Source organism: Paroedura picta, chromosome 6 (assembly GCF_049243985.1).
Source record: "Paroedura picta isolate Pp20150507F chromosome 6, Ppicta_v3.0, whole genome shotgun sequence".
NCBI lineage: Eukaryota > Metazoa > Chordata > Lepidosauria > Squamata > Gekkonidae > Paroedura > Paroedura picta.
Window position 1 is genome coordinate 97,605,998 of NC_135374.1, and position 11,727 is coordinate 97,617,724.

Here is an 11,727-nt window from a genome sequence, read left to right on the forward strand (position 1 = left end):
CAGAACCTCTGGAGTGTATCAGTTGCCACCGAGAGCGAGAGACGGGACTCAGGGTGGAGTCTGGCGCAGCTTCCAACTATTTATTTATTGACAACATTTGTACAGCGCTTTGCAACAATAAAGCAGAACCAACCATTCCATAAATAACAAACCATAACAGCCAAAACAAAACAAAGCAATCCAAATCAATTAACAGTAATGATGACGACGACAAAACTTGCCAACAAAAAATTGGAAGCAAGTCAGAGTCTGAAAGCACATAAAACACCAGGGCATAAAACAGACCTCAGGCAGACCACAAAACAGCCCAACATACAGAACCGTTCTTTAGAAATCTGGGTAAAAATAGCTGTCTGGGACTGGTCCCTAAAGGAAAGTAAGGGTGGGCCAGGAAAACCTTGAGGGGGAAGGCACGACAAAAGTGAGGGGCCATGATTGAGAAACCCCGGCCCATTCTGCACACCTTGGATAATGCACTTTCAATGTGCTTTTGCAGCTGGACTTTCCTGTGCAGAATAGGATAGTCAGCTTCTAAAATGCATTGAAAGTGCATTACCCAAAGTGTGCAGAATGGGCCCATGTCTCTGTCTCACCTCTGCCACCAAGGGCACAAAGAAGGGGTTGAGAGAAGACTCTCAGTTGGCATGGTTTGAGTCAGGGTTGCCATCTGCAGGTTGGGAAATTCCTGGTGATTTTAGAGGTGGAACCTGGAGAGGATGGGATTTGGGAAAGGGAGGGACTCCAGTGGGGGTATAATGCCATAGGACCCACCTTTTAAGACTGCCATTTTCTCCAGGAGACCTGGCGATCAGTTACAACCCCAGATCTACAGCCTCTGATGGAGGTTGGTAACCCTAGGCTGAGGTGGCCCTTCAACTCTATACTTAAGACCTAGTGGTAGGCTTAGAAATGACAGGCCTTTATAATACAGTCCCAAGTAGAGTTGCATCCTTCTAAGTCCACTGAATTCAAATCCATTGACATTCAAGGATGTCGCAGTGCTTGGAAGCACATTTAATATTGACTTGAATGGACTTAGAAAAGTGTCACTCCACTGAGGATTGTGGTATTTTGTGAAGCCTTGCTGGTTCTCCAATCCCCGTTTCAGTCATCTTGGTCCTCATACCCTTAACTCCTCCAGCGGCTCAGCTCAGATTCCACCATTGTCTTGGAAATGGCACCTCAACAGTGATCTGATCAAGTAGCTCAACCTTCTTGCCCAAAGTCTTCAAGCTGTTCAGAGCTGCTGCCATCATCTCACACTGCTAGATGCCCCACAAAACTCTAGCCAAGCAAAAAGCGCAATGGGATAGATCCTCATCACTCTCACTTTAGCCTCTCATTTGCCCATTATTTGCCAATGCCCACTCATGTCTGCCCATCTATGGAATCTTTGTTGGCTGGTGCGTCTTGCTTACCTGCACAAGTCTCTCCATCGTAAGTTTCACATACCCACTCATGGCACTCGCAAAGCGGCCCGTAGTATTTTCCTGGCTCCGTTACCTGGCAGATGCAAACCCCACATTCACAATGGCCTCGGCCGCTGCAGAGTTTCCCACCTGGAAATCGACACCTGCGCTCTGACTCAGCTTGGGACAATCGGCAAGAGGAGGGGCTTCCCAAGCCACTCCTGCAGAAAATAAAAAAGATAAGTAGTTCTTTTTTTAAAAGCAGGGGCACAATACAAATTATGGAGGAGTTGCTGTTAGTGGACTTCCTACCTGTGGTCAATAAGTCACTCGGACGTTTTTGAACTACCAAATCTGTGCAAGCAAGATCAAGGGCATCTGCCTATTGGGACTTGGTATGGCATTAGCTCCAATCTGGATGACTCAGGTTAGCCCAATCTCATCTGATCTCAGGTGCTAAACAGGGTCAGCCTTGGTTAATACATAGGAGACCACTGAGGAACTCCAGGCTCACTACACAAAAACTGGCAATGAAGAACCATCTCTGAACATCTCTTGCCATGAAAACCCTACAGTGGTCTCTGCCAGTCATCTTCAACTTGATGATACTTTCCACCAATATGGCAGAGTAGCTGAAGAGCCATGATCAGGGAAGTTGGCAGCTCATATCTCATCTCAGCAATGAACTAAAGAGAGAGATGATGGTGGATAAATGGCCTTAAGAAGATCTCTCAGCCTTCCCCAATTGAAATATGGGAATAATGATACTTGCCCACCTTTCCTAATTGTTGTAAGGATTACTGTGATAATATATGTGAAATATTTTGAACATTAAAAAATGTAATATAAGAGTTATATTTGTTTATATGCTATTACTAAGCATCTCCTACCACCCAAGTAGCTAATAAAAATGGAGAGAAGGCAATCCACTGGTAGGAGACAACCTGTGAATGATGGTTGAGAAGTCCATACTGTAGAATTGTATATCTGTTTTTTTGGAACAAAACTCAACATGTTTTGAGCAATGCCTGTCTTCAGGAATGACTTTTTCCCCCACTATGAAAAGGGCCCACAGTGCTTGAGAAAATGCTTAATTCTACCTTTTCTAGAGATTAAACTACTAGATTGGAACCTGGGTTGACCCAAGTCCCAGTTCAACTGTGATCGCATTTGGCAGCATCCAAGTCAGATCACAATGCCAAATTCTTCCATGCAATTTTTGGATGCATCCATGTCTAGCAAACATAGTGTGCCAAAGATTGTATTCATGGGGAGTCGGCTGCAGTCTCTGTGATCAGTCACACTATAACGTTAAGTGGCTTCTGGATTCCTGTGAGCACAACATGGGTCACCCTAACCTTCCTTTATACATTTGTGTACAAGATTGCTTGGAAGAATTTGGCAGTATGACTGGCCCCTAGATACATCACTGCCTCTTAGTTACACATGTGCTACCCTCTCTCTTCTGGCCTCAACTGCAAATTGGAAACAATTTTTCTTCCTCACAGGGACACTGTGAAGGGTTTTAAAAAGAATCATAAATACACTAAGCCATCAGCAAAAGGCAATCAGAACATCTAAATAAATAAATTAGCTTAAATCTTTAAAAATAACTTATAGTGTTATTCAAAGTGGAGGTCTCCTAATTAATTTGGGGAAATTAGCTTAAAGGAGTCGTCGTGAGAGGTGGGTCACTGGGATCTCCACCAATATTTACTGGGATTGTTCCCTTTAAAAAGCTCTCAAAATTACCAGCCAAATGTTAAACTGGAAAGTTATTTCATTAAGGGGAAATAAAGGGTACAAGAAGAAGAGTTGGTTCTTATATGCCACTACTTCTTCCTCTCCTCACAACTGGTACCCTGTGAGATAGAGGAGACTGAGAGAGCCCTGATATTACTGTTCAATGAGAACAGTTTTATCAGTGTTGTGGCGAGCCAAAGGTCACTCAGCTAGTTGTATGTAGAGGAGCGCGGAATCGAACCCAGTTTGCCGGATTAGAATTCCGCACTCCTAACCACTACACCTCTTGTGGCGCAGGGTGGTAAGGCAGCCAACATGCTGTCTGAAGCTCTGACCATGAGTCTGGGAGTTCGATCCCAGCAGCCGGCTCAAGGTTGACTCAGCCTTCCATCCTTCTGAGGTCAGTAAAATGAGTACCCAGCTTGCTGGGGGTTAAAACGGTAATAACTGGAAAAGGGAATGGCAAACCACCCTGTATTGAGTCTGCCAAGAAAACGCTAGAGGGCGTCACCCCAAGGTTCAGAAATGACTCGGTGCTTACACAGGCAAGTTGGACCTTTAACCACTACACCAACACAGACTCCTAACCACTACACAGGTAAAAACACACAAGACTAGCTAATAGAATAAGGCTGGAAGAGGTAGAGTTTTGGGAAAGACAATATAACCAGGCACAACATGAAGAGGTTAATGGGAGCAACAGCAAAATGAGCAGGGTTTTATTGGAAGAATAAAACCTGCAAGTAGGGGTGTGCAAGGAGTCCAAGATCACATACAGAGCACTGGGGATTGAGGGCTCATTTCCCATTGCCAGAAAACAAAAATGGGCTGTGTTTTGCCTGCCTGATCCCAAGCAGACCGTGGACACTTTAAAGAAGATATTATTTCACCTTGGATAATGTAAGTTTGTGGTTGTGCTGCAACACGGACTGTACCATTTTTTAAAAATGACACAGAGCAAGCAGGAAATACAGAGGGAAGGATGGAAGTGAGGGCAGGACAAAGCTGCTGAGACTACCACATGTTTCCCCCTCCATACGGTCTTATTCCTGGTTTCTCACCAGTGGTTTACGCAGTTTAGGGTGGTAAATCCAGTTTCCTGGATTCCAGAAATCGTTATTTAAAAATAACCAAATCACGACCCAGCTACTGGACAGCCTCGGGATGTTGCCGACGTCATGTGGAGGGGCTCTATATGCTGCCATCATGCAAAGGCTGTCCAGGAACATTTTCCTAGTGCAGAAATGGCCTAAGTCTTAATGGTTCTTGATGGCCCTTCGAGTATCAGATGGGTAAGCTATCAATTGGGAGAAAAAATGTTGTCTAATTTGCCTAATTAAAGTCGATAGGTGCAGGGGATGTGATTGGAAACTATTGAGATTAGTTGCATGTTCTTGGGAAATCTATTGTCCTAAAATATTCATCTCCTTTGGGTGGAGGAGGTTGCTAGCAGGTCAGCCACTCTTTTCCATCATTCTAAACTATATGTCCAAACTTGTCTCTGGCTGGCATCCATTTCTGTCTTGTTAGGCCAGACAGTGTTTTGTTTGTTTGTTTATTGTTACCACCCCTCCCAGCCAACACTCATGATCTGGCTGATCTCTATTTCATTTTTGGCCAGGCAACATATTGTATTTAATATGTGAAATGATGTGGAAGGAGGGATGATCAATTTGTAATCTGCTCTGGGGGGTGGGGTAGGCGGACTGACTGCTAACAATTGTGCTTCACGAAATAAATAAATAAACAAACAAACAAACAAACAAAGTAACCCGGCTGTATTTTCGGCAAGGTTCTAGAAGGTCAGACCCAGCCGTTGCTTTCTTGTTTCAGACCTGCCTCCTCACCCTGTACTAGGATATCCTAGGAAATGCCTTTCTTTTGATAGTTATGCCTGGCTTTTCTCCCCAATGGGGGCCCAAAGCAAATTTAACATTGTTCTCCCCTCCTTCATTTATCCCCACATTAGCTATGTACTGAGATATGTTAGGCTGAGAGAGAGTGAACTGGCCAATGTCATCTACTGAGCTTTCATATTAAAAATAGAAATTTTACAATTCCTGTACAATTCCCCATCTCAGTTCATGCAGACTTGCCCCTTTACTTTAAACTTAAATTGTACAGGTACAGTATGAGCTGGGGTATAAGACTACTTTTCCCCCCTGAAAAACATGCCTCCAAGTGGGGGGGGGGGGTTTCGTCCTATACGCCGGGTGCACTTCAGTTGGGATAGACATAGCTGCCCATAGTGGCCCATAGTACTGTAATGTCATGTAACAAACTCTATATTTTGAGTGGAAATGTTGGGGGGTCGTCTTATACGCCCAGTCGTCTTACACGCCGGCAAATACGGTATATTAACTTCATTTACGTATATACCTGTAGTTCTCCACAAGGGGAGCTAAACCAGTTTACATCATCTTCCTCCCCTCCATTTTATCCTCACAACAACCCTGCATGGTAGGCTAGGAGAGTGGCCCAAGGTCAGACAGCAAGCTTTGACCACTATAGCACATCAGTTTAATTACAGCTTTAAATATGGACTCATTACTTCTCCCCTTTCCTCCACATCTACCCACTTAAAATGTCTGATATTATTGTACTTACAAACAGACCCAACAGGTGGCAGAAAACAGTTCTATCCATGGTCAATATGTTAGAACATCAAAATCAGATTTTGGATATTTCTTTTAAAAGCATGGATATTTCTTTTAAAAGAAATATCTTCTTCTTTGAAGAAATGCAAGCTGCAGACTGACTTGTTTAAAAAGTTTGCAAGGTACAAATGCCAAGTTATGGAATTCTCAGCATTTTTGACCCACATCGCTATACATTTCTTATTTGGATTCATAGCCACGGTGGGATGTGTGCATATTTCTGTCTCCCCTTTCCCAGTTTTCTTCATTGCATTTAGAGTACGGACATAATAGGTCCAGGGTGCTAAATTGAAACTTCTGCAGAGCTGCCTGCATTGGAACGGCAAACTAAATAAAACGGTTGTTCAGTAAATTAAGTCCTTTAAATAAGAGAATGCTGAGAAAACAAAGTCAGTGGTTACCAGCAAGGTCCAACTTGCCTTCATCAGGGCTGTGCTCAAAATTCACTGCGCTGTTTTACCTGACCCCTAAGAACTGGGACAGTTTACAGAGCCTGCCCATCTGGGCTTCACAGCCGCAAATGCAAATTGCCTCGGCAGCTTTCCTCCTGCACTAGAATGTAATTTTGCTCTCTCCCTTCCTTTTACAGAGGCAAGCGGCAGGTGGGGATAGGGGTGGGAGGGGGAGGAAACCCCCTCTTCATCTGAACACCTCTTTCCTTACTTGCTGCAGCTTGTGGCCAGTTCCTAAAAGCAAATAACAGAAACAAAACAACGCTTGCTTACCGCAGGGACAAGGAGAAACTCGGCGGGATGGCAGGCAGCAGAACCATCAGGGGAGGCACGAACAGAAGCAGACCCAAGCTGAGAAGCCCCTGTACGTACATGGTTAGATCTCAGGTCAAGCAGCCAGTAAATGAAGAGTTCTCCCGGAGAGTCCAAACTTCAGACAGACCCAGTAGGTTTGCCGAGTTCCAAGCTGGCCAAAACCGGCTTTTTCCCCTGTGCTCCACCAAGTGCCTTTGATTAGCTGCCTGGAAGCTGGATTTGGGCAGCATCCTGGAAGGAAAGGACGGTGCCAAAACCCCAAAGTTTACGGTCTAGGCAGGGAAGTAATTAGAAACAGTTGTATGGCCAGATGGTTTATTTTGACATAATAAAGTATCCTGTTCACAGTTCTGAGCCGACCTGTCTCGCGCTCGAGAATGCAGGCACCACAAATATTTGAAGAAAAGTACACTCGCGTGAACTTTAATTAATGGAGCGTTCTGAGATTATCGTGGTCAAAGCCACTGAGGAGCGATGTGTATCTGCCTGGCTTGGCAGGCAACAGCACCGAGGCTCTCCGGCTGTCTCTGAGAGTGAGACTTCAGTTGAATTCATATTCTTCAGACTAGGGAGAAAGGAGCAAGTCTAGTTTTTCACTCGCTCCGTTTAGAAACGCAGTGTGCTCAAGCTGGACGTTTGGTGTTGGAGGCTGTCAAGCAAGCGGCCAGTCCATGGTTACAATATTATGCGTCCACCCAATGTGAGCAAATTAGGAAGGAGTATTAAGAGGGAGAAACACATTAAACAGCAGCGACCCCAAGTTAGTGGGGAGGGCATTGGTCTTGTTTCCTTGTCCAACATCCATGCTGGCAGAGACGCAACATTCGCACTTTACATTTTTTATGTGTACACTGAAAATATCTTAGCTGTGCGCGAGGCTGCCAAGACCAATCACAGGCCCCAGACAAAGATTCCCTCTGGGTCCAGCCTCACATGCAGAGGAAGACACACAAGATGCGTGATTAGAACTGGCACGTTGTGACTACCCTCCAGTGTCTCTTTGCTGGCTCCACGGGCCTCCGAATCCCCAACCTACCCTCTTGGCAGTCGCTGGTTGCACATCTAGAAATGTAACATGGGGGGAAATGTAAGATCCGGAGTGACGATCCCAAAGGTTGCTGACCTTTTCTTTTAGGATACTTCTGAGTAATTAAAAAAACACCCAGAGCTCCTTCTCCCTCTCCAACATATTACCAAGGGTTATTCTGCCCTAGGATATGGCCTAGGAAGAGCACCAGAAATGAACTTGTCGGCTAAGCGGTTCAAAGTAAAAATGTATGAAAGGAAAAAGTTTTTAAAGAAGAAAAGCATAGAGCAGAACTTCCCTGAGTCTCCTAGGACAGTGGCTCTCAACCTTCCTAACGCCGCGACCCTTTAATACAGTTCCTCATGTTGTGGTGACCCCCAAACATAAAATGATGCAAGGGTTCTTTCACAGAAATTAAACCGAAACTGACCAATGGCGTGAAGATCCATTGTTCATGATTGTATATAAATTGGCTTTTTTCCGGGGTTTCTCAGTTCAGTTCTGTCCCACCATGCCAATCTCGCTCTTTTCCACTGCTCCAGACAGATGAACGCTCTGTCTTGATCTACCCCGCAAGGTTGTTGTGTAGATGGTGCCCGCCGAGCAAGCTGCTTGCCCTGCTGCGACCCTTGTGAATGGGTTGTTCGACCCCCAAAGGGGTCCTGACCCTCTGGTTGAGAACCACTTTTCTAGGGATTCAAAGGCTACTGAGAGCAAGCTTGGTTTAGTGGTTAAGAGTGGTAGCCTCTAATCAATCTGAAGAACTGGGTTTAATTCCTCACTCATCCTCCACATGCAGCCAGCTGGGTGACCTTGAGCCAGTCACAGTTCTGTCAGAGCTCTCTCAACCTCACCTGCCTCACCAGGTGTCTGTTGTGGGGAGAGGAAGGTGATTGTAAGCTGCTTTGAGACTCCTTCAGGCAGTGAAAAGCAGGGTATAGAAACAGCTCTTTACTCTGCTTTAGCTGGAGTTCACCTGGCAGGGTTGCCAACCTCCAGGTATCGCCTGGAGATCTTTTGGATTACATATTATATCAGTTCCCCTAAAGAAAATGGCTGTTTTGGAGGGTTCTATCCCCCGCTGAGGGTTCTATTCCCAACACTACACACCCCAGACCCAAATAAGCATGCCAACCAGCATGTGAGACCTGGAGATCCATCAGAATTACAGCTCATCTCCAGGCTACAGAGATCAGTTCCCCTGGAGAAAATAGAAGCTTTGGAGGGTGGACTCTAGGACATTGTACCCTACTGGGTTTCTTGTCTTCCCCTGGCTCCATCCCCAAATATTCAGGCGTTTCCCTACCTGTATCTGGTTACCCTACCCCTATCCCACACTGGTGGTCAGGGGAGACCTGGCAATTCTCAGCTCCAGCCCTATAACTCGAGGAATTGCCCAACCCAGAGCTGGTATCCCTAGATGACAGCCACCTATTAGACACCCTGGGACTGATTACTGGCCTGTGAGTGGATAAGCAACACTTAGATCAGGCTAGGCCCAATCATTTCTCTGCTCGGTACATTCTTGGCATATAGCCTCCGTCCTCAAAACCCATCCAATAATCGCATTAGAGGAAAGGAAATCAATGCCTATTTCCCCCTTCTTCAATGACCTAAATAGGCCAGTTCACAATAAGGAGTTTGTGGACCAGGCTTGGATAATCTGAAACTTCCAGGCCCTGTTAAAGCACAACCCCCCCCCCCCCCAGCCTCCCTTTTGCTTGGACACTCGCCAGGTCAACGGCTTCAGTCAGAGTTTGAGACCTCAATTTCCTGCGTGACAGAACCTGCCTCTGCAACCTCTACCCTGTAACACTGCCCCAGATCTCAAAATTAATGCAGTCAATATTGATTGTCCCTAGGGCTGCAGAATGCCTCAGCGTTTGGAAAGCTTTTTAAGTACAAATATTTAAACTGCACAGGCATCCAAGTGTCCAGCACAGATAATGTACGACGAGTTCAGAAAACATTACAAATATGAGCCTTACGTCTATGACTCAGATATAAAATTTCTAGTACATTTAAAAATAGCTTTAATTTGGGGAACTTTGTTAGATGGCTTTTATTCCCAAAATTTGTTCATTTTTTTTAAAAAAGGAGAAACATTGATTCTTGCCAATGTCCTCTTTAGAAATGATGCAAATAGGTAAACAGCATTTCCTTGCGTTAGCTCTGTTAAGAAAATATTGGTGCATTTTTCTTGGGCTGAAACTGTGGAGTCAAGATGCCCATAAAATCCACCAGCCCATATGTTAGTTTACCTGCTACCCCAGGGAGATGACTTGTATCCTTAAGGTACTTTTAACAAACCCACAGTTGTCTCTGCTTGTTTTTTTCCCCCTCTGCCTGTTCCACGCTTACACCTTCTGTTTCTTCATACACATAAACATCCAGACACAGAGTAATTCTATATATCTGAAAGGAAGACCAGTGGGGTTCTAAAACAAATGTTTATAGCAAATGAATGCTGCTTAGTGTTATAACCCACGTTGAAGGTTGTTTTGTTTCAAGATGCAAAGGGCAAGGCATTCCTTAGTAGGACAGATGACAATCTTACATCCGCTGAGGTAACGTCACATAAACAAGGACTCTGAAAATTACCCCTTTCCTCCGCTGTCACCAAGCCAGAGCCATCTCAGATAAGCACTCTGCACAAACTCTCCTTGACTGGTGTGGAATTCAGGTGTTGCTATGGACTCGCACTTCCCAGTTGTCACTTCTCATAAGGAGATCGTGTTGCCCACAGCACCATTCAGCCTGGAAACATATTTCTAGGAATAAAATGGAAATAAGGAGAGTCATGAACTGCATTGGAAGGCATTGTTATGTTTATGCCTGCTTGTCAATCAATATATTTTTCTACAGATAATTTTAGAGGCATTAATAGGCCCTTGGTAACCCAGGGCTCATATATTTGAAGAAGTGCCTTTTTCTACATGTCCCTGTGAAGCAGCTTCACTCTTGTCAGCAAGGTCTGTTTACTGCAGTGTTTATCAGCCTGAAGGTCAGGACACCAAAGTGAGTCACAAAGCCTCTTTTGCATGATGGAAAAGTTGATGAAAACTCAATAAAAATATCGTGGATTTTCTGATCTCTGCACAGGAGAGTGAATTTACTCCATAAAACTGATTTTGTTCTGCATGGTCAACCCTGTCTTGGGTGCTTTAAGTATCTTTTAAGCGTCATATCTGAAAGAGGCTTTTCACCTATTTATTTCTCTCCTGGAGGTATTTTTTATGAAGCCAAATAAAACAGTTTAAAAAACAACCAGTTTAGACCACTGTATTATACTACAAATGAGCCTCTTGTGGCACAGGGTGGTAAGGCAGCAGAAATGCTGTTTGAAGCTGTCTGCCCATGAGGCTGGGAGTTCAATCCCAGCAGCCAGCTCAAGGTCGACTCAGCCTTCCATCCTTCCGAGGTCGGTAAAATGAGTACCCAGCTTGCTGGGGGGTAAACGGTAATGACTGGGGAAGGCACTGGCAAACCACCTTATATTGAGTCTGCCATGAAAACGCTAGAGGGCGTCACCCCAAGGGTCAGGCATGAACCAGTGCTTGCACAGGGGATACCTTTGCCTTTACAATTATACTACAATCGTTGTTCTGCATTGAATATAGTCTGTTGAAAAACTATGCTGCAATGCTTTCTGCATAGAACAATTCATAGCCCTGCCCCCTGTAGTGACATTCTTTGATCTCTAATGTAGCCACTAATCTGCATAACCAAGGAGCTTCTCTGCAGGACTAATAGGCACCAGAGATGGCAGGAGAGAAAGGAATCGGTGAAAAGCTTATTTCAGAAACAACACTTAAAAGACGCTTAAAGCACCGAAGAGGTAGTTCACCATGCAGAGCAAAATCAGTTTTGCGGAGTAAGTTCTCTCTCCTGTGCAGAGATCAGAAAAACCACAATGTATTTAGTGAATTTTCATCAGCTTTTCTAACATGCAGAAGGGGCCCTGGCTCCGTCAGGCGCTCTATTAGTCATGCAGAGCTTTAGAGTGTTATTTGACTCCTCCCATGTCTTGACGCACACCAATGGGCGGTGAGCCACCCCCTACTCCATTCCCTGCCAATGAGAAAAAAGGGTAGCTGCTTTTCACTCTCTATGCACACTTTGAT

At 44.8% G+C, this 11,727-nt stretch overlaps 1 protein-coding gene across 2 annotated transcripts in view; it reads right to left on the reverse strand.

The window, feature by feature from the left end:
- Positions 1 to 6,672, reverse strand: part of ITGBL1 (integrin subunit beta like 1) — a 255,626-nt gene extending 248,954 nt beyond the window's left edge. For both annotated transcript variants that reach the window (XM_077343786.1, XM_077343787.1), the window contains exons 1-2: positions 6,535 to 6,672; positions 1,419 to 1,630 (exon numbers count right to left, since the gene is read on the reverse strand). In XM_077343786.1, coding sequence (XP_077199901.1) covers positions 1,419 to 1,630; positions 6,535 to 6,635 — 313 coding nt within the window. In that variant the 5' untranslated portion in view covers positions 6,636 to 6,672. The remainder of the gene's footprint in view (positions 1 to 1,418; positions 1,631 to 6,534) is intronic.
- Between the last annotated feature and the right edge of the window lie 5,055 nt (positions 6,673 to 11,727).